We start from the raw sequence: 22,284 nt of genomic DNA, 5'->3' as shown, positions 1-22,284 counted from the left end.
GACTGTAGGCCGTCCAAAGTCCAACGTCTGGACGCTCTTCAGCGAGGCGAGTGAAAATGGCCGAGTCAAGGGTCTTCGATGCTCAACAGTGATATCCAACCCGAAAGCACACAAACTGAAGAGCCATTTGATGCACTGTCAGGATTACACATTAATGGAGAGGAAGAAGCGAAAGCGCGCTGCCATTGAGCGTAAGGAGGATGATACCCGGAAGAGGAGCCGACAGAGAGGCGTCCAGCTAGACGGAGAAGACGTAACTGGACAACCATTCCAATCTGCCCACTTTTCCCAAGCTCAGCTTGACAAGCTTTTGCTGACTTTGTGTACGAGTCGCGTTCATCTTTTCGCATCGTAAAGCTGCCGATTTTCCGTTGTTTGATCACTAGGGGAGATTCGAAAACGCGGACGAAAGCGATGACGAGCTTATCGAAGATGAATGGCTGGTGTGGCAGAGCGTTTCAGTCAAGCTGTAGACTACGTTCTCGACTACAGCCTAGACTACTTGGGAGCTCAGCTTTGAGATCAAGTTGATATTGGTCGCTACTTTAAAATATCCGTGTTCTCCTCCTTGTTTTAGGCTCAGTTCAGTGCACATTTAGCTAGCACACCGGCTGACCGTCGTTGACGTAGAGTGTAGTTGCTGTGCCTATTTTGATAGCTTTATGCCAGGTAAGCTACATTTAATATCAAATTATTATTTTAGACATCGCTCGCACGAGAAACTTTCATCTTTACTGGCGTGCAGTGGAGCTGACACCTTGGGTAACCAATTTGACGCGAGTCGCACGAAGCTGTTGACAAGGATGAACTGCGTCTGCATGCTAAGGTAGAAGAATACTCAGTAGTGGTTACCATCACACGAGGCCGAGTACTGCATCTGGTCATTGAACGTGCTACTGTTCGCCAGGCGCTTGACGCTGGTCACGCTGGTGGCGACCATGTGGTGACTGACGTTGACAATCTTGACATGGTCGACTCACACGCGCTACATGATTATCTTGCAGCTGTAGAGACCATGGATGTCGACGACATCACCGTCTAAATGGCGTGCCGTTTCCGCTGTGTGATGGCGACGTTCTGGGTAATCCCGTGGGTTTTGTTCGCGATTTTATTTGAATTTTGTCGACAAAAATCCATTTTAATTGCGAACAAAACCAACACTACCACATGCATACTTTTTACTTTTCCTTGTTTCAATTTAAGTTTAATTCCTTTCAGTCGTTTCGGGAGGCTGTAGCATTGGTCTTGTTTGTTGAAGTTGTGCCAGGAAAGAAAGCTGCAACAATCGTCTGCACTTCATCGAGTGATTTTCCAGTTTTGAGAAGCTCAAGAGCCATGGTCTGTCGGGATTGAACTTGCTGAATTTCAGTTTGTTTTTCCAACTCCTTCACTCGTGCTTCTCGCTCATATTTTTTTTCAAGGCTCCTCCAGCAGCATTTTTTCTTTCCATTGCATCTGCACCTTAAGTTTCTTCTCGTTAAAGGCTTGGCGCTTCTTGGATGCCTCTGTGTAAACGCTACCGAAGTCCTTGCGCTTGTAGCACATGGCTTTGTCGACTCCTTTTGTCTCTGCAGCCGTGGTTGCCTTCGTTTTTGCGGCGCTTTTGAAAGTCTTCGTCGCCGGAGTGGACTTCTTTGCAGTTGGCTTCGCTATCGTGGCCATAGTAGGCTGTTGAGAAGTGTGATCCTGTTCTGTGGTGTTTATCAAATTGAGTGGTCGGTATGCCGCACTCTTCTGAGCGTTTGGGCTCACATTCTCCTGGTCGTAGCCGGTATCATTCACGGTACTATTCTGACTAGAAGTCATGCTGTTACACCGATCGATATTTGTTTTGTCAGAGATATTTTCTCGCACGGGAAACCAATCAGCGTCGTCGTACGATGGCTCGCTCATCTCTGAAGGGGGTGCGACATTAGACTTTGCGCCGAAGAGCGCATCAATTCGATGAAAGCATGGGCAACTTTCCTCTGCAAGATCATCGACCGTCATTCCCTTTGCAACCATCTCTTCTGTGAGCCCAAACCCCGTCTGGTTATCCAGTTTGTACCGTGCCGCACGATAGCGACGAAAGATGGAGTTCCAGCGACTTTGGCACTGCTTCGCCTCCCACGCAGCGGCAAGCTTTGGGTCAAAAAATAGTTCCGCTCTCATGTAATCCACCGTAGCGGTGTGCACGAACTCGGCCATGCTGCGGAACCCAGCGATCTTGGTTGTGCCTCCACCATGCGCCATTTTTTTTCCACTTGTCGAGTTCCCTGCTATGATGTTGAAATTGGCAGAAATTTCCAGCCACGATACCATAGCAGCAATTTGATACCGTGTTGTGTGGTATCCAGTACCTGTGTCGTCCTCTCCTTGTTGGAAACGTGTAAGAGAGACTCGGTGTGTCTCCCCCTGTTGCCCAAAAGGCGTGTCTTCTTATGTTTCTGCTGCCGTTTAGGAGCCATCTTGATTCAGTGCCTTGATCTCCAAGAACTACACGCAAAGATACTCAGCACTTGATAGAGTTCAGCTAAATTCATGGACAAACCTGTGGTATACTGTATAACGTCGAGCAGGAAGAGGACTCTATACGGACTGTGCGCGGACGGTGGAGAGATCCTGGCAGGAAAGCCTGCACTTGACGTTTCCGTGTCGAATTCCGCACTGACCGCATTGGTGCGTGTCCCCCTTCAAGATGAATAAGCCTTATATATAGCGTTCTGTTTTATAAAAGTCTATGTAAAAGGTTTGAAAATGATAAGGCTTTTCAACGATGACAGGCGTTATTTTTTGCCTCATCGCTCGAAAACGATGAGACAGGAAATGAGACAAACTGATACGATGTCTGAAACCCCCTATTCTTTTTTTTACCATCTTGTTTCTTAGTGTTTTATTCAAGAGATGAAGTAACACAGCTTATGTATGAGCTTGCGAGATCAACATCTCGCCTGAGAGGAAGGCGTCGGCGCGGTGTAGTGTATTCTGCGAAGACAAGTCGACCGGGTACTTGTACATCTCAGCAGTAGTAGGCGCGCTGTTGGCTGTACGTTGGTCAACTTGAAGATACGTCCAGCATTCCGGATTGAGTACACTAGCGCCAAGTGTTGGGGACAAGGCGCCGTCGCGTGTGGGTGAGCCAGACGACGTGCTGGTAGTGGCTAACTCCACTACGATACAAGCTCCGTGTGGCAAGTTCTCTAGGGGCGTCTGCATGTGCCACGTGAAGCCCCAGAGTAGAGCGTTCGACGCAGCCACGGGTTGTACAGACACTTGTTGCCGCATCTCGACGAGGTTGCGTTGCCCGTCCATCACAGAAATGACGATTCGCGGTCGTCGATCTCCAATTGACGTCGCGTTATTCAGTCTGATGAGCTCCACAAAGAGCGACACGTAGGAACTATTGAGCACTTTTCCGGGTTGTTTAATCAGGAAGAGCATGCGAGGTTCGTCGTCGCCCGTGCTTAACCCGCGCATAGGTCGCTTCAGGAAGCAATTTCGTGCAGCTATCAGCCCATTCATGGGTCCCGGAGGTGGCAGATTAGGGTGTGCAATACTAACAGAGCCACGCGCAGACGAAGAGATACTCGTGATGGCATGTTTAGCCAGTTCAGCCTTCAAGCAACGGACCAGCATCAGATGCGGCTCAGAGAGGCTTGACGCTAAGGCTCCACGGTCCAAAAGAAGTTTCGCTAGTATCAAGTGTCCGGCTTGTAGAGCCAACTGTAGAGGCGTTTCTTGCCGTGTTGTCATGACGTTAATGTCTGCTCCGTTCTCAATCAGCCACTGCGTCGTCTTGACCAGTTCAAGCTCGGCATCCAATAGTGATTTGGACTTTGCACTGGCGTTTGCTGTGATAACAGAAACGTCAAAGTTGATCTCGCTGTTGTTGCTCTTGTTGTTCTCGGGTGTTTCGTCTTCAATGGCTGCAAGAATCACGAGACTACTGCAACTTGCAACCAAGTGCAGGGGCGTCTCCAGTCTGGGTGACGCGCTTTGAAGGTTGCACACTTGTTGACGAGCCTTAAAGTCAATGAACTCCAAATGGTTACCTTGAGCGGATCGGTGCATGGCAAACACACGCGACTCGATGCTACTTGGGATGATGTTGCGCAGATGTGCCAGCCAACATTGGATCTCAAGTGCACCCGATGCTGCGAAGTAAAGTCGCCCTTCTTTGTTGCGACCTCCAAGGAGTTGTGGCGAGTGCAACTCGAAAGCGAACGGCAAGTCCACACTTGTCTTGAGTAGAGCGGTTGTTAAGTCAATCTGCAGTGAGCTGGGCCCAGCCAATGTGGCTTTGCGGTCGTTGGGATAGTAGTCCAACTGTGGGCGATCGTGCTTGTCCGAAGTCACACTCAGTACTACGTAACGTCGCATCCAACGCGAAGTCTCGCGTCGCTTACGAAGAAACCCACTGTAGACTACCGTCCGCGTAGATGTTGTGGGTTCAGTTTCACTACTCTGCTGGTTGTCACTCTCATCACATGGGTCTGCTGTGCTCTGTTCTGGCGCGTCAGTCGTGTCGTCTTTAAAGGTCGGCGGAAAAGCTCGCATAGTTGAGATCGCATCTATCATTTGCAGTGCTAGATACTTGACCATGGCATGCTGACCGTACGCACACGCTTCATGGAACGCAGTGAGGCCTCGTCCGTTCTTAAGGCTAAGCAACTCGTCAGCACTGCGTTCACTGAGCATGTACTTGACCACATGGAAATCTCCACATGCGGCAGCTTCATGGAACAATGAGTTGTACCCAAATGCACGTGGCTGTAAAGTGAAAAAAATGTCTGGTTGAAGACGCAATTTTGCCATTCGACGGTCCGAATCTTCCATTCGAGTGTGTTGTGTCCACGACAAACCCCCAGAATCTGATGCAGCGTTCGAATGGCTTACAAACACACTCGCCATTTCTAGTTGCCAACGCACACGTCGATGATGCAATCGCCACACTTTTTGAACACGTCTGGACGCTCTACGAGCACGTCGGAACTGGCGACAGAGCAGCCAACTCGTGATGAAATACTGAAGTCGAGACGTACTTTTCTTCAATGTGACGAATCGACATCGAGCAAACCATCCGACCATAGCATGTTGCAGTCGGATTACTGCAGCTTTCCGAGCGATAAAAAGTTTTCTCGCTGCTCGTTGCCGACGTAAGCTCTGTAGCACCACGAGAGCACAGCGTAGGGCCACAAACATCCGACGTGCCTTCCACTTACGCACCATGGCTTGGGTCTTTACAATACTCGCTTTCAGCTTCTTAAAGCGTCTACGTTGCAAAACTTGACGCACAAACGCAGCCAGCACAATCGCAGCTTTCTTCTCACGTAAAAAGCGACGGCGTTGAGTGCGACAGCGATATTTAGTTTGCAGTCGAACGGCAGCGTATCTTTGAGTCAGAAAGCGACGACGGTGGACGTGCATCCGCTGCCACGACTGCAGACTCAAAGTAGTACGTTCACGTGTCTTGCGCTCACGTTCAGCGGCTGTACGAAGTAGGAAACCTCGGATATGACGCTGAATCTCAGTAGCTGCACGTGTTGACTTGAGGAAACGAAGGAATTTGCATCGAGTGATGTACTTGCGACACACTCGCGTCATCACAGAAGCTGCGCGTTTCTTCTTGTGGAATAAAGTAGAGAGTTGAAAAGCTCGGAAACGAGCTTGGATCTTCAAAGCAGCTTTACGTTGTTGCAGGTACTTAGAGTGTTGCGTGTGCATCCGCCAAAGTGCTTGCCATTTTACTGTTGCCTGACGGAGCAAATGAAACTTTTTGAATGCCAAGCGAGCTCGAACCAGTTTGGACTGTAAGGTGACGATGCTTTCTAGTCGAAGTGTAGCTAAGGAGCCTTCGAGACGCTCGATCTGGCCGTAGCGAAGGAACACTTCGTTCCTCCCCATGGCAAAGATCTGTCGAGCAACTCGCGTTGTCGTCTCCGTCTCGTCCTTTTCCATTTCTGGAGAATCATTCTCTTCTTGAAACAATTGTTGCCGTTCCAGATCTTTATCTTTAAGCCACTCACGAGCAATTACCTCGCAGGCTTGTCGGATTTTACTCGTGTTGCCTCTTGTAGTGACAACACCGTAACTTTTGATCGCAAGTGGCCAAAAGAGCTCGTAGAAAACGCTGAACTGCTTGCGGATCGGAAACCCTTCTTGACGTATACGTACCACTTCAAGTACACCACTGTATACAAGTTGGTCGCGTACCAACTCGCAGCTGAAACCACCAGGGAATTTCAAATTGTTCGGTTTGATACACTTAATATAACTTGGCGTTGTGCTCCATAAAACCTCCATAAGCTCCGCCAGTTGCGTTCGGAACCGACTGGATACGGTTGTTGTACCGGTTAGAGATGCGCTCTGAGTACGCTGGTGCGTGGCTCCTCTTGGCGTTGATGGCCCTCCGCGCTTAGTTGCAGCGCCACCAAGTGAAGCTGCAGCTGGAGCACTACACATGTCTTGAAGTAGCGGTTGGGAGCTCCGTCGTAGTAGATCCAGCAAGTCATCGTGCAGATTGTCCGTGTTCTTAGCGATGAAGTCGTGGATATCGTACGTCACGTCTCCTGCGTAGTGTCGGATAATAAACTCGTCGCACTCGAAGCGAGGTTTCGCGTAACTTGGGTGTTTATCTAAGTGGTTGCCGTGATAAATCGTGAGTAGCTGTTTATCTGTAGTTTTGCGTTTGAGTAGCATTTGCTCCTCTAGAAGAGGTAAGAGACCCATAGGTGGCTTCTGGATGAGGTCCAGACAACGCTGGTTGTCCTGGAATTCAACGGGAGACACGGCGATACCTTCGCGAGCGTATCGCTCCTGTTCCAGTACGAACACATGTTTGTTGAATTGTTGCTGCAATGTTTCGTTCGTAAAGTTGATACAAAGTTGCTCCAGACTGTTGCGTTTCATCACTTCGAAGCCGAAAATGTCGAGGATCCCGATAAACGGAGTCAGGGATGGGGTGTTTGAGCCACCTTGGACTCGAGCTTTCGGCGTTTTGTGGTCGACAGATGTCTGCTGTTTGGCACAGGCGTTGATACGTGATATCACGTGGTGGAAAAGCTCGCCGTAAAGATACTTACAGAAGGCATCCATGGCGTTTTTAGCTTGTTCCGGGGTCAGTTTGATCTCCAGAATACTCCCACGACCAGTTATAGTCGTCTGGGTGACCATCTTGTTAGCAAACTCGGCCGCATCGACGCCTAGTAACATGGCTACATGTTCCAAGTTCACACCCGCGTCACTTTCAGGGAACACTACTCGAGTAGGTTCGTCCTCCCGAGAGCCCTCTCCTTTGCTCCCTTGCGTGGGACTCTCGAATGTGACGTTGCCAAGATGTAGAATGGCTGCGAGGACCTCGAACATTGGACGTTGGAAGGAGGCTGTGTCCATCCCTAGTTGCTCTAGACAACGTCGAAGCTGCTCGAACTCCGTCGCGTCGTCCACCCCATCCACCTCCACACAGTCTCCACGTGTGAGGTACGTATAATTCCACACATCATTCCGTAGTAGCAGCGGTCGAGCCGTAGTTGCAGGGTCTGACGTGTTGTTTAAAGTATCAAGTCCTGCTAATAACTGATAGAAGATGTGGTAGTTACGTTCGTTCACTTCTGGACGAACGAGACGTGTCTTCTCCAATAGAAAGTGACGAATCGACACCCCTGCCATTCGTCCTTCACTGTTGTAATGAATCTGAATATACTTGCCAAACCGACTCGAGTTGTCGTTGCGTGAGGTCTTTGCGTTGCCAAATGATTCCAGAATCAAATTAGACAACACCACGCACTCCTCGATCTGTTCGTGTACAACTGCCGCTGTCTTGCCAGAGCTGGTGCTGGCGACGTGTTTACTGGCAGTTGCGAGGTATTTCATAATGTACTTGGACGCTTCCGTCTTACCAGCACCACTCTCGCCACTGATAACGATAGACTGTGGCGCTCCGGACCCGGGAACAACACCTTTCATGCCTGTATACGCCTTCTCTGCGATGGAGAACAAGTGTGGTGGCGCGCTGCTGTCGCTGGTCGCTCCGTCTCCAGTAGCTGTAGCTGCCTCCTCACGGCTCTTCATGAAGCCGACGACGTCGTATAGTAGAGGAATCGACTTGTACGGATTGATTGAGAGCAAAATATCAGCAGTGAACGTGTAGATCTCGTCGCGTTCGAAGCGTTGGCGCAACACGTTGAGCAGCGGTGCCTCGTGCATGTTGTTCATTAGCGCTACATCGGCGTGGTCCACAATATGCGATGCGTCAAAGGTGAAAAGCTGGTCCATACGCAGAGTCTGCGTCTCATCCTCCGCAGCGTCAGGGAGGTATACCTGCGCTGTCTTCCGGTCTTCTGCGATCGTCTGGACTTCGCCAATGCGCCAGAGTACTTTAGCGTCGGCCACCCAAACTTTAACCCCGATCTGTAAGTGTCTGGCATCGATCTGTCCAAGCGCAGGACGTGCTACAGGGTTGGCATTGTTGCCTTGATGCTGGTTACTGCTAGGGCTGTCGACGCTCTTGCCGAGTGTCTTAGTACTCGACGGCCGCGTCGAGATCGTCGGGTGTGCGCGTCGAGCGAGCATCTCGACGGCAACTTCACCCTCTGAAGGCTTGCGCGGGATGAACAAGTGTGGCTTCCGACACACTTCTTCTCCTTCCCAGAGATAGTCGCAGTAGTTTCGAAACCATCTCGTGGTTATTTATGGGCAGATTCTGTCAAAAAGGCAAGTTGAAGTTACTCGTACTTAATCGAGTCAAAATTGCTGCAACATTTCCTTTTGACTTGAGATCTGTAGAGGTCGCTACAAATCGCAGGTGTAATCAGAAATGTCGCTTAAATTTGCATGTTGCACCAAGCTCCAATTACGTGGCCGTCCAAGCAGACACAGTCAAGATGCACGGCGACTTGCGGGGCTTCTGTGCGTGGCCACCTCTCTCTATCTATGTATGCTCGTCTTCTCTAACGCCTTTGTTATCTCAATAGATGGCGCTCCTGTGACCTACGCCTTCTCGCTCGCGGTGGGGGCTGCCAGCTCCGCCAGCCTCTTACTGGACCGTGGTCATCTCTTAGCGCTCGACCGAGACGCCATTCTCAGTCGTTCACAGTACTGGCGTCTGATCTCGAGTCAATTAACCTTCCATCAGTAAGTTATATGAATTATTTTTGTCGTTATAGTTTGTTATACTAACAACGTTCTGTGATGTAGTGGGTTGGCTGTGTCTCTGGGGCTCTACACCGTATTTCAGTTCCGAGTCCTGGAGAGACAGTTGGGCTCTCGTAAATTCGGCAGTATTCTCGTTTTCGTGCTGTTAATTTCGGGTGCACTACAACTCGCGGCGCTGACCTCCTCCCCTTGGTTAGCCAAGACCATCCCGGGTGGGCCGTACCCTATCATTGGAGCTTTTGCCGTCTACTTTAACAGTACGTGGCTGCAATGGAAAGAGGTGACGAAGTGATTTTTAATTATTAATTTATGGTTTAGAGTTTATTCCCAAGCTACACCCGCGATCATTCAGTGTATGGGGACTACATTTCTCGGACAAGTCGAGCACGTACATGCTCATGCTTGTGGTACGCAATGAAAACTGTTTTATTTTCCTTATAAAAAACGTTTAACTAACGTTATTTTACAATATTGTAGCTGTTCGTACGTGATTTCCGGGCGTTAATTCCCTTTATGGGCGGATCTTTCCTTGGTCTCCTGTTCCGCTCTACGCCACTCGGACGACTGCAGTTGCCTTCGTTCGTGTGCTCCATTCTCGGTCTACTACATCCATTGTTTAAGGTGGTTCCAGCGAGCACATTAGCGCTACAGCGGCAGCGGCGTGCACTTGAGGCCCAGCGACGAGTAAATGCTCGCTTCAATCGTCGTCCAGGTGCCCCAGCCGTCCAGGGTCAAGGATTCCGAGACCAGCTACTGCCCGGTGCCGGTGGGGCGATGCCTGGAGGCGCTCCGGCTGCTGGTGGCATGTTGCTACCTCACATGGCCGCTCAACCGCCGTCCGAGGACGCAATTCAGCAGCTTATGGTAAGTTTTTTTTTATTATTTGCGCTAAAAAATAATATTATTGACTAACAATGAATTGGCTGTAGGCTCTTGGGTTTGATAGAGAGCGCGCCCTACAGGCACTTCAGACTACGGACAATAACGTGGAGGCAGCTGCAAATCGACTGCTTAACGGCTTGTAGAGGAAAGATGAAGCATACAACAAGATAAAAGACAGTGACAGGCATCAGTGCCGATTTTCCCAAAAGTACATACACAAGTCTCCATTTGTAATTGGACCTATACACTTCATTCTTAGCAGTAGGCTCCAGTGTCTTCTTGGGTGGGTGCAGGGGTAGGCTCCGAAGTGGAGTTGGTTGCCGGCGAAGGTGTTCGCGGGTGGGGCAGTGGTCGCCACGGGTGGACTCGGTGGGGCTGTAGGCTTCTAATACGACGGAGCTGAAGAAGACTGTGCGGAGGGAATTGAGGATGAGAGCACTCAAGCGGCGGCTAAAGTAGCCAAAATCTTCGTTGATGCCCTCAATATGAAGCTGGATGCATATTCCGCGATTAAAATTGAACGGTGCGTTGAAGTTATCCTCCTCGGGTGCAAAAAGCCCAAAGTCACTTGGCCAAACTTTGAATTTCGGATCGAAGCTCAGCAGTACACCGTGGTCGATGACAGCTCATTGAGTTCCAGGTGCTGGATGATACAATCACTGTTCTTGAATAATAATGGGCAACAAATATTTATAGCGGTCACTGGTCCTACGTGAGTGCTGAATCACAACATATTTTACGGCATTTATTTGCCAAAGTAATGCAGCTCGATGGGTCTCGTGATCAGATACGACACGACGAAGAACAGCCACGCCAGCTCCACGCCGACGTCTCCTCCGAACGGCTTCTCGCCGCAGAGTTTGGCAATGGGGCCAACGTACCACGTCTGGCTCATCCCCAAGACAGCGCCTACGATGCCCACACAGAACGAGAAAACGGCGGCGATACCGTGCGGGAGCTTCTCGCGGTTATCGTAGTCGGCCGGATTGTAACCCGAGTAGCCTTTACGGAAGTAGAAATGTTCCGTAAGACCGATCGACGCGTACACAGACATCCAGTAGCCGATGACATTCATAAAGTTCTCCAGTACACTCTCAAAGTTAGGTAGCCCGGGAAGGCCACGACCGCGTGAATGACCGAACCCACCAATGTCCATACGAAGCGTGGGATGCTGCGCGTCCACTCTCCGAAAACTTGCACGGTAATAGCGAACGAGTAGATGTTCGGACAGTTGTTGGCGATGATGGACAACGCCAGGAGGACGAGGTAGAACTGACCGAAGCCACCAAGTGGACCCACGATCACAGCACTGATGAGACCGCCAGCCCCCGCCTCATTGTAGCCATCACGGTACTTGCTGTCCGGATTGCTCTCGTCCGTAGATGTCATGACAGCGACACCGAGGAACTGTGTGAACAACAGCGGCACGATCAGACCGGCGTACGCGGAGAAGAAGACTTCACCTTGCTTTGATTAACTGGTTGGTACACGGTGTAGTCGGCGGCGTACGACGCCCAGCCGATGGCGAGCCCGAAGACTGTTGCACCGAAGCTTAAGACACTGCCGACCTAAGAGGTACCCGTGCCCATTGGGATATTAACGTATGCGTCTGAGATAGCGAACTCAATGAGTACGATCATAAAGACAATAAAGGCTGGGATCCACGACCAGAACTCGTAGGCGTGCACCACTTTGTAGCCAAATAGCGTGACGATGAAGGTGCACGCAGTGATACCGGCCCAACCCGGAACGTCGTTGTTTACTGCGTTGATGACTTGTGCGCCGACAATGACATTGATACAAGACCAACCAAGACAGGCGATGACGCTGAAAAGGGCCACGATCTTAGCGCCGTGCCAGCCGTACCAGAACCGTGAGAGCACGATCTGGCGTAGACCGAAGATCGGACCAAAAGTGGAGAAGTAGCACACGGGTAGAATGCCCACCATGTTAAAGAAGAGCACGACGAGGAAGGCGTCGGCCGAGCCCAAGTAGAAGAGCGACTTGCCAAGTACACCAATGGCGAAGGAGCTGATGACCATGTTAGCCGCCAGCCACATACTACCGACGTTCAGAAGCGAGTCATCGGGGCGCTCGTCCTCGGGGACGCGCTCGATGCCGCGCGTCTCGATCTTGAAGCGACTGGCCCAACGTTGTAGACGCGCGTACAGTGAGTTGCTGTTCTCCAGTTGCTGCTCTGGGGCCTGAAACGGTACGTCGCCGTCTAGCTTGGAATACGCCGCAGTGGGCGACTTCTCTAGGTCAGGTAGGTGACTGTCGGTCTTGTCCATAGTGACGGAGGTTAACGAAAAAGACGCAATGAGAGATGCCACGCGAAACGAGGAATGAGGATACGGGAGTCGCGGCGGAGACCACCGATCAAGCGATGCGCTCCACCGGTACGGTACGCATCCCTAGGTGAGATGATGCAAAGATGGCACCAACACGGAAGGAGATGCGGTGACGCGACGAGAGAAAAGAATCCCTTACAAGTGCAGAGAGCCAAGGGATCGGCACAGTGATCGGCCATCTGGTTGTATCCGAGCGCAGGAATTTCGCTAGGGTGCAATGGATAAAATTAGAAGATCGCTGAAAGAAATTCACGAGAGCTCGCCAGTACATGTAGCGACTTGCCTTGGAAGAATGTGTTTTGCTTCATAGTGTTCGTGTTCGAGCTAAAAGTGCAGCAAGTATGTACACAATGATTTATGAAGTTTGTAAAGTAGCAGAGTGGAACTCCGTGCGCATCATCCAGCACTTGCTACAGTACACGTCGATTGGCATAAGGTCAGTAAGGGTTCGCTCAAGGCAGACAAGATGTGCATGTAGGTCGCTCACTTGGAGTGAGCGGCTCTCACTGCCAACGCAGAATTGCTGCTGCGTGCACTACTCGATGCTGTGGAATGGCGTGCTTACTCACTCACAAGCGCTGCAACCAAATTATTTTAGAAACTGACCGTCCGGTTTCTTGACTAGCATCGTCTGTGATTGCAGAGCGTGAGAACGGCCAACAGAGCCCGTCACCAAGTCAAAACTCGCCACGACGCGAATGCATGTGAAACCGGCTACAAGTTCTAAAAAACAGCATTTTACACTAACGTTATTTTGTTTGTCCTGCAGCAATGAATCTCTCGTTACTTTATTCACTTATGTAATAGAGAGACTGGCTTACGCAGAACACTGTCATGATAATGCAGACAAGTCTACAAATACTGAGTTGGCAAGCAAGGAAACCATGAAGTTGAAGCTGAATGGGTTCTGCACCACGACAAACATTATCTCTACACTCCCCGTTAATTTCTGTCGATACTCCTGAAGTATTTCCGTAATTACGGCCACGGTGCGTCAGTGCCATCTCGTCCAATCCAGGTGGCGTTCTTCCAAAATCACAACTTCTTCGGTTCTGGACAAAATGATTCCCTAACCGCAAAAAAGTCAGGCATGCGAAGAGTACGATAAAACATCACTGAAGTCTCATTTCCTCCTTCTACACGCTCAGACTTGGGGTCAAAGCTTTTTAGCGTTACAAATCAAGGGCTACGAGCTACCGCGCCACAAGCCGAGAGCCAGATCGGTTTGAGCCCCATAGGTAGAGTGGTACGTCATTGTAATGTTGCCAGGTTGGCGGCCCCGCTCACCATATCGGTGACGACTGCAGCGACGGAGTCGTTGCATAAGCGCGTGTAGAGTTTGAATGCGCCCGATGTCCAGCGGCCGTGGAGCTGGATGGTTCGTGAATCCACGCCAGCTCGGTACATGCTCGTAGCTCCGCCGGCCCTGAGAGAATCTGTGCTGTACTGGCGGGGATTTTTGCCCATGCGACCAGCTGCATCTTGGTTTTCCTTGGCGACGCGGGCCGCCGTCACGCAGCGGGGTCTCTCGCCTTTGTTCACTAACACGGCTGCCAAGATCTCAGGCGGTGAGTTACCCCTAGCGCGAAAGAGGAGCAGTGCGCCGAGCACTGGGCATGAGTGTGGGTGACCCGATCGTGACAGTATGCGCGTTATCGGTGGGCCGTTCCGGTTGGTCTTGGAGCCTCGGAGCCGAATGCATACCGCCGATGCCTTCTTTGGATCCGCTGTGGCCGTTCCCTCTGCGTCGATCACGGCGATGTCTGCTGCCGTGAGGGCGAACCACCAAAATGTCGTGGATGTGGTGGCTGCAATTTCCGACCGACGCAGAACGAAAAAGAAGGCCAGGCACAACCCCCCCCCCTCTCCCACGTAGCTTGGTTCGCGGGGTCCTGAAGGGAAAGAGACCGAAGACACTCCTCGAGCAGTGCGACGGATACCGGGGTCTTACGTCGCGTGGGAGCGTCGGATCTGCTCACCCCGCGCAGGATCATGCGGACCTGTGGGTGGACAGCTGGAAATTCGTGGCCCGCGCCGCTGAGAAAATGGCGAATGTCCTGAAGGGCATACTTGATTGTGGAGCTCTGAGCTGGTCTGTTCGAGCCTAGGCCGTGTTTGTTAGCGTCGCTGATAACATTGTAAATGGTGCGCACTTGCTCATCTAGCTTGAGGTTGAGGTGCCAGAGGATGCCTTCTCGGTGGGTCCACAGCTTCCGGTTGCTGAACGCCCGGGCGTAACCTCGAAGGGATGAGGCAGCAGCGGAGTATTCGCGGAGATGCCTTGCCATGCTGTCTCGAGCTTCTCTATGGATGAGGGAGTCGGTGCCTGAGACCAACCACGGGCTAGCTCGGCGAACAGCAAGGCGTGAGGACCATCACCCCACCGGCGGGAACCTGCGTCGACTGTGGTGTTCTCGGACCCGGGAATGTGTGACGCTGAGAAACGCAGGCCAAATTGGAGCTCCCAGACGCCGAGGAGGCGAATCAAGAGCTGTACACGAGTATTTCTCGATGCCATTCTCAACTGCCACGAGATGGCGGTGGTGTTGTCAAAACGGAAATGAATATGAATCAGACGTGCCTGAGCGTGGCTGGCGCGCCACAGGGGAGCCCATGTCTTGGCCGCAAATGCGCATGCTAGAATCTTCCGATACTTGATATCGAACTCGTTTGTCGAGCCGAGGTGAAAACGGCTGATGAGCTCTCGCTCGAAAGGGGAGAACCCGTATGTGAGGTGCAAGTACCGCGATGGAACGACTGCGCAAATTCCGATGTCTGATGCGCTCGTAAAGATGGTGACGTCGTTGGACGGGCTCGCATCGAAGTACTCGAGGGGGACACCGTTTTGAGACGGAGATCGTAGTATGAGCCATCACCAGAGGAGGTCATCACGTATTGTCGGGGACAAGGCGATGCGCTTGGTGCGGCGAATGGCGCACTCGCGGGCATGTAGCCGCTGGAGGAACACACGCGCGGGTCTTACGCATCTGACGACGTGACAAAGAGATCTGAACAGAGAAAGGTACTCGGTACGAGAGAGGCTGACGGCGTGAAAGGCCTTCGCTTCGAGAGGCCTGGCCTTTTGAATCTTTGCCTCTAACATCGCCACCGTGCCGGAGATTGTGTCAAAGACGAGGCCTAGCACCTTGATCCTAGAGGCTCCACGGCGTGAACTTGTCGTCGCTATCAGCGCTAGGACCCATCACGACCGTCATGGCGTGGCGCATTCGATGTCGATGCAGCTCGTTCCAGTATCAGGTGAGACGTTCACGTGGTCGTCGACCCTGTGGTAATTATAAAACCCACTGAGGTGGGCGTCGCTGGTGCACGATCCGTGTATGAACGCTACCGCACCGTCCAAGATACCGAGCGTTCCGGAGCTGCCAGTCCACCCGAGCGCGGCCAATAGGTCGACTACCATTGCGTTGTCTTCTGGGATGTAGCCCGCGAACATGAACACGCACTCGCTGTGTATGCACGCGTTGCGGTAGGCTGACGCGACGTCGCCGGTCATCAACTTGACGGTCTCGGATGGGGATTTTCGGCGACACCGGATGATTTCCTGCGCAACGCTTGAGCACTGCACAAACAATGCCGTTGGGGTGTCGTCCGCATTCGTGTGTGAGTTGACCGAATCCCCTTCGGGAAAGAGAGGTCGTGGAGTACTCTTCCCGAGACGTGTGGGTCGCCGTCGCCATTTTGACCACGCCGAACGGGCTGATAAACAGCTCCGGCCAAATCGTTTTGATTTCGGCGTCCACAACGATACAGCGAAATGCGTCCTGTTCTTTCCTCATGTTGGATCAAAGAACCTGGATGCGTTGAGACACCGAGGGGTGGTTGCGGGGGAACAAATGCTGCTGAGGGATTGGGGAGGTCAAGCGCACACGGGAGCCATCGGAAGCGATGCGCACAAGATCGCCGACATGTTCGTATCCTTGGCAGTATGCCCGCAGAATCTCAGGCTGTAGTGCTTTGTTGGGACGGTAGTGTGTGTGTGAAAGGCAGCGAACTAGCTCTGTGAATCGTTTCAGGGGCTTTCGTGTGCGCCTGATGTACTCGGACATTGCGTGTTGCAGGGGTTCGTTGATCGCGTCGCGGTTGGGTGCCGTGTCTACGGGGTTGGTAGTGTGTCATACAGGAAATTGCACGCTGACTTTACGGAAGGCAACGGAGAGGGAATCGTCGCGGATCGACTCCCAAAGTCTAGCGCTGTTGGCCTGAGTTGCGAGTTCGTGCCAGCGTGATGCGCGATGACGAAGGGCGTAGAGCTGGAATACGCACCTGTGGTGGACGTTGATGGGCTACAGTACAGGAAGTTGCGGATGTTAGTATACGACACGTGGCTGCAGAACCGCTCGTGGTGGAAAGCTGGTCAGCTGTAACGCTGAAGCCCCCACCGTGCGGTCCCACGTGGGACGAGAGGAGAGGGGCGCTGGCCGGCGCTCGAGCCCGCGTCTTCGGTTGGATGGCCCGCGCTGTAAGCGGGCGGCTGCTCATCGGCATTGGGCTGGGAGCGGTGGGCAGGTGCGCACGCATCGACGGCAAGGTCTCCGTTGACCATGCAGCAAGGAGTCACGTCGGCAAGTGTATTGGGTTGTTGGGGTAAGCCGTGTGGTTCGCTAGAGCTCAGGATGTCAGTATACGTGCGTGTATTCAAATTACGACTGAGTCTGAGGCACTGAAGCACTGGCGAACCAGCAGTACATCGGCCTCGTCAGGCACGGCGGCGGTCGGACGGTTGCCGGCGACTAAATTTCTTGGTGACGAAGCTTACCAGCGCAGCGGGGAGATCATCTGGTCAGGTGTGTTTCCGGCCGGCCGTGCACGTGTCCGTGGTGCCACCGGGACACATACCCCCACCAAAGAAGCGCAGACACGGCTCTACACATCAGAGTCACGTGGGATAATGGCGTGCATGCTGGCTGGAATACCGCTCGGGCGTGCGTCGTCACCTCGATGCACGCCGCGGCCGCGTGAAAGAGGCCGGACGTCCGAGAAAGGTGCAGTCGGGCTGGACAGAGAAGGTGTAGTGGGCGCGCCGCTAGCGTTGGCGATGTCTTGGAGGGCCATGGTCCATTCAATGGACTTGAACTCAATTCACGTGGCTGCGGACAAAAACTCGCGCCACCAAAAGGGGGAGTCGCTAGATAGGTGGACGTATACTGAGCCGAGGTGTAGGTCAGCCTCGTGCAGTTTTCGCTGGACACGCTGTGGCGTGTGGCTGGGGTCCGCGTCCATGTTGGCGACGACAAACTCGCGGATGCGGTGTGGGGGGCGCGTGGAGAGCGCATACCACTCGGCGTGCGCGAATGCAAGCAGACTTTGAACCGCTTCAAGCAGGTCGAAGTCGTATTGCATGCCGGAGGCGGCGGATGTGCTGCGTTCGAGCCGAAGTCAATACTGAGATTAGCGTCGGATGATCCAGCTTCGAGCCAAGTGGCTGAGTCGGCGCGACAATAGTGCATAACGGACGCTCCGTGCCGTCCAAAGCGAAGTTCGGCGGTCGCTCCAATAATCGTTGGGTGGTCGTCGAAGTACACGCACTCAAGCATGCGCATGCGGATGACAAATGATGTCGGTGTCTCATGCACGCCAACTGGTGTTTGCCAGTATGTATATACACCGTGAGAGGTCAGGCTGCGGACGGCCAATGGTCTGAAATCTCCCCTTGCGCGCAGCGCTGTGGGTAGAAACTGGGCCACGCGCAGATTGCACGCGTTTTCGGGCGGCAAAAGGCCGCGGTGGTTGGCTACCGTCCAAGAGAGGGGATCCTGCACGGAACCCAAGTCCGTGGCGGCGGCCGCGGGGCTGAAGGATCGGGCGCTGTGACGCCAGGTTGTGCCTGAAGGAGCTGCAGGAATACAGAGAACAGTGAGGTCGTATCTCATGAGAGCGTGTGTGGCTCAAATTAGACCGGAGCCGCGACAGGCAGGGACTCGGTTGGACAGCCGCTTGGTTGGATGACGTCCGACTCAACGGGGCGCTCGGAGAGGGAGGGTGAGCTAGAAGGGGTCTGGCTGGTGCCGGCGTGGAAGGTGTTGAGAAAATTGGCGAGGTCGAGCGGCTCGCGCGACGGTAGCTGTGGACCGGTGCCGATGGTCGAAGGGTGAGCGGCAGGCGAGGCCGCAGTCACGCCTGGGGTGCTGTTGAAGATGGGCTGCGGGCAACTGGGCGGCGTCGCTGCGCGCACGATTGGAGGGCTCCAAGCGATGTGTGCCACACCCGCGACGATGGGTTCGGTTGTTGGGTCGGGATGTGGCGTGGCGCTGGTGGACTGGACGAGTCGGTGATGCGCTCCGAGCTCGTGAATTCTGGGAGCGACACTGGCAACGTGGAGCGTCGGTTGGGTACGGGCCAAGCCGGCGGGGCGGGGGGGGGGGGGGCGTGGTTCAGACGCAGGAGGGAGTGGCGTCGCCTGAGTAGGTTGGGAGGACGTTGCAGATGCAGTGGCCACCGCCGGCTGCAAACAAATCCGAAGAGGAATTTGAGTCGATACTAGCGAATTGCCGAGGGCCACGGCGGTTGCTCGAGCTGCCTGTGCGGAGGTCCTCTCCTTGTCGAGTATGAGACGCTTCTTCTGGCGCCGAACCTCTGCCTGAGCCTTAGTGCTTTTGTTTATCTTAGCGGTGCGCGTGCTCACACGGACGCGCGCGTCCTGTGTACCAGCTGCCGCCACGAGCGAGACCGTCGCAGACCTGCCGATGGTGGTCCCGACGCTGGGGTCGAGGCTGGGTGCGACGAGGATGGCGGGAAGACGTGGACCAGGGGCTCTGATGGGGTCGGAAGCGACGCGGGACGCGAGATCGGCGCGCGGGCAGGCGGCGATGGCGCAACCTGGGGCGAAGGAGGCGACGTGGAGACGGAGCCTGACGTGGAAAAGGCGGTGGCGACGGCATCGTCACGGTCGGAGAAGATCAAATTCTGGGGCGCTTGAGCTTGGGGGGCGAAGACGCGAACTGCAGTCGTGCTGCTCCTCCGGCCGCGGAAACTGGCGTTGCGTCTGGTCGCTCCCTATTCCGGAAACCTATGTTTCAACATCTTGAAACTCCCAGTGTTTCAAGCGCTTACGCAAAATGGAAAGTACTGTAAAATCACAAATTGTGATAATACAGCACTGGATAATGATTCCTCCATAATTTACAAGGGTACCATCACCTTTATGGCTTCTGCTGTATTCTTCAATTAACTATGTCACTGCTACAAAGCGGTATTGCGTTAGCATGCGCCAATCCCTTATCTGGGGCGTAAAGTTCTGGAATTGTACCGTCTCGGTGAGCTACTAAAATGACACGGGTCTTCTGAACTGCCAAAGTTGTGAAAATAAGAGCCCTGAACTGTAAGACACTGTGAAGCAAGACTAGTTTCACTTAAACACCGTGTGGTGTCATAACGAGAGCATAGCACCAATAGGTAAGGGTCGCCATGCTAGCGGTCGCATAGGAAATGATCGCTTAGGATCTCGAGTTGATCAACTAACTAAATACACAAAATCGCTGCATTCATCAGCACAAGAGACCACAAGGTATACTTTGATTGCGTGCAGTTCCCAATCGATAGTCAAGTAGGTCAAGATGTCGTGCTTTGACGTTCTAGTGACGGAGACGCAGAGATGACTGTACCGCAGCCGGTCTACGAATACATGGGACCTCCAGAGCTTGCGGAGTTGAACCAAGGTTCGTTGGTGAAGTAGCGGAAGGCCCGAGAGCAATACAAAGAGAGACTTCGCGAGCGATGCGAGTTGGGGACGGGTGAGAAATACAAGACCGTAGTCCGCAGTGTACGAAGTGCCGTGACTCCGGATATGCTGACGTATCTTGCAGTGTATGAGATTGGCAAGGAGAAGTCACTGATTAGGGATGAGGACATCATGACCAAAGTGAAGGAGCGGTGTGATAAGACTAAACGTGACTATATCACGAATCCGTCTGGCTTATTCTCCCAGCAATTGAAAGTGGATCTGGTAATCACGGATGTGATAGATCGAATATACAAGTATTTTCGGTATTTCGAAAAAATTATAGCCGATTATGGTCTCCATGAGAATTTGGGTCGAGGTTCAGCTACAGAATACGATTATGTGGTGCGGATGAAGTAGAGAGCCAAGATATTTGTCGACAACCTTCAACCACCCATACTCAGAGATGAGATCAAAGCCATGCTAGAGCTGGAGAAAATTCGCCATATTCGGATCAGCGGCCAGTTGCTGTATAAGTTGATCTTGGAACGAGCTGAGATGCAGCAGCTATTATACAGCCGATTTCGACAGTCTGGTGGAGCACATGCAGCTCTTATGACGAGTAATCGCAAGCGTATTAAGCCACCACATACGCAGGGACGTAACAGGCGTGATAGAACGCAGCAGGAATCGAAGAATGGCGGGTAGACAGCCGTAGATACGGACAGAAATACTACCGGCCATAATCACCATACGAGTACAGCTCATGGCCGGCAACTACCACGAACCGGTTGTCTGCACTGCAAAGGTTAGCATTGGTTGAGGGACGGCCCTGTGGCCACTTCTGAAGAAAAGGAAGCAGCTCGTGCGGCACATCGGACCACGAAACGGAAGGTGAAATGGGCTGTGGTCGGCAGACAGACCGAAGACACTGAACGGACTGTCTATAGTAGTGGGATGCTCAATGGAAAGCCTCCGCCCACTCACACAGAGCAAAGCGTAGGATAGCAATGCCGAGCTGGCTGGTTGAGGGTTGGGAAAGCCCTATCAAGCACAGGACGTGCCGGGCAGTGGATGGTCATTAGAGATTCTACTTGCTAGGATTCCCAATAGACTTTTGGGTGTACCAGGAAGTGCCAGCTTTTCTAGTGTTGGGATTTTATTGCTAAAACCCTACTTCAAAGAATTGTTTAGTTGCGAGGTCTCGCGACTAGGACTGAAGCTAAAAAAACATGGTCTTCACAACGGAAAGACGACAGCAAGCAAGATGGGATGGCTGGAAGCTCGGAAGGTGCTAATATTCCGATCACACGGACAATTATGACGGTTCCAACGGATCCAACGTCCACGACGAGTATACCACGAGCTCCGCAGCCAATATTTGTCGTTGTCGCTGCACCCTTGGTGACTTCAACACCACGTGAAACCTTGCTGGAGTGACTGAAGCTACGCAAGGCCTACGAAGAGGCAACAAGAGAGAGGTGCAAAAGACAAGGAGGCCTACAAGTCGGTGTTGAAGAGTGTAAAAAAGCTCATTTGACGCCGATTTATTGAATACGTTGTGTGAGGCAAGCTGGGGAGTTGAAAAAAAAGCGAAGTGACCGATACGTTTCTCTTGAAAAAGATTCATGAGATTACAGATAGCTATCCAAACCAAGCGTTGTCTCTAGTGAAGCAATTGTTTCTAACCGAGTTGAAGATGAACATGAGTAACCCAGACATTCAGTCAAGGGTGACAGGCTATTTTTTTTCTCGTGTAACCTGCTGATAAAAAAGTAAGGTTTCTCTAGTTTCTTCGACGGGACGAAAGGTCCTAAAAAGAAGTGCAAGCGGCTGATTAACTCTCTACCTATAGCGTTACAAGAAAAGTTCGAGAACGAGATCGACTATCGCTCCCCGGACGCACACACCAGTGTGATGAAGCTTTCTAAGCTTATTAACCAGCAAGCATTGGAACAGGCAATAGAAGGCCGCGCTCTAAAAAGAAGCGCAAACTCGAGCCGCAACGCGACAGGGCGCGAGCAGCAGCGCGAGTTTTAAAACAAAAAATGCCACCACGATATCAAGCAACAACATCAGCCCGAAAAACGGGCCAAGATCCCCGATACCCGGAAAGGTGGGAAACCGGCCGACAAGAAAGAGCAGTCGAGCAAGAAAGGAGCACCGCAAGATGGATGTTTTCACTGTGGCGGCCCCACTACATCAGCAGATGTCCAACGGCGACAAAGAAAGATCACGACT

General features: G+C 52.5%; 5 protein-coding genes across 5 annotated transcripts; 2 read left to right on the top strand and 3 right to left on the bottom strand.

Moving 5' to 3' along the window:
- Positions 1-1,416: 1,416 nt before the first annotated feature.
- Positions 1,417-2,232, bottom strand: PITG_13066 (uncharacterized protein; the record flags this gene model as incomplete). The annotated part of the gene is made up of 2 exons (XM_002900555.1): positions 1,417-1,807; positions 1,880-2,232. The coding sequence occupies 2 exons, from the start codon at positions 2,230-2,232 to the stop codon at positions 1,417-1,419; spliced, it is 744 nt and encodes a 247-aa protein (XP_002900601.1).
- A 628-nt stretch (positions 2,233-2,860) lies between these two features.
- Positions 2,861-8,550, bottom strand: PITG_13065 (myosin-like protein; the record flags this gene model as incomplete). The annotated part of the gene is made up of 1 exon (XM_002900554.1): positions 2,861-8,550. One exon carries the CDS (start codon positions 8,548-8,550, stop codon positions 2,899-2,901), a length of 5,652 nt encoding a protein of 1,883 aa, XP_002900600.1.
- A 288-nt stretch (positions 8,551-8,838) lies between these two features.
- PITG_13064 (uncharacterized protein) lies at positions 8,839-10,222 on the top strand (the record flags this gene model as incomplete). Its single annotated transcript, XM_002900553.1, has 6 exons — positions 8,839-8,886; positions 8,952-9,111; positions 9,175-9,389; positions 9,451-9,539; positions 9,610-9,996; positions 10,062-10,222. 6 exons carry the CDS (start codon positions 8,862-8,864, stop codon positions 10,155-10,157), a joined length of 972 nt encoding a protein of 323 aa, XP_002900599.1.
- Positions 10,223-10,759: 537 nt separating this feature from the next.
- On the bottom strand, positions 10,760-12,305 carry PITG_13063 (purine-cytosine permease, putative; the record flags this gene model as incomplete). Its single annotated transcript, XM_002900552.1, has 4 exons — positions 10,760-11,107; positions 11,152-11,421; positions 11,478-11,565; positions 11,638-12,305. 4 exons carry the CDS (start codon positions 12,303-12,305, stop codon positions 10,760-10,762), a joined length of 1,374 nt encoding a protein of 457 aa, XP_002900598.1.
- A 7,672-nt stretch (positions 12,306-19,977) lies between these two features.
- PITG_13062 (uncharacterized protein) lies at positions 19,978-20,708 on the top strand (the record flags this gene model as incomplete). The annotated part of the gene is made up of 5 exons (XM_002900551.1): positions 19,978-20,030; positions 20,088-20,422; positions 20,464-20,478; positions 20,522-20,638; positions 20,686-20,708. The coding sequence occupies 5 exons, from the start codon at positions 19,978-19,980 to the stop codon at positions 20,706-20,708; spliced, it is 543 nt and encodes a 180-aa protein (XP_002900597.1).
- Between the last annotated feature and the right edge of the window lie 1,576 nt (positions 20,709-22,284).

This window comes from Phytophthora infestans, genomic scaffold, assembly GCF_000142945.1.
Source record: "Phytophthora infestans T30-4 supercont1.25 genomic scaffold, whole genome shotgun sequence".
NCBI classification, from domain to species: domain Eukaryota; phylum Oomycota; class Peronosporomycetes; order Peronosporales; family Peronosporaceae; genus Phytophthora; species Phytophthora infestans.
The sequence above is the reverse complement of the archived record's forward strand: the minus strand, read 5'-3'. Positions and strand labels throughout refer to the sequence as shown.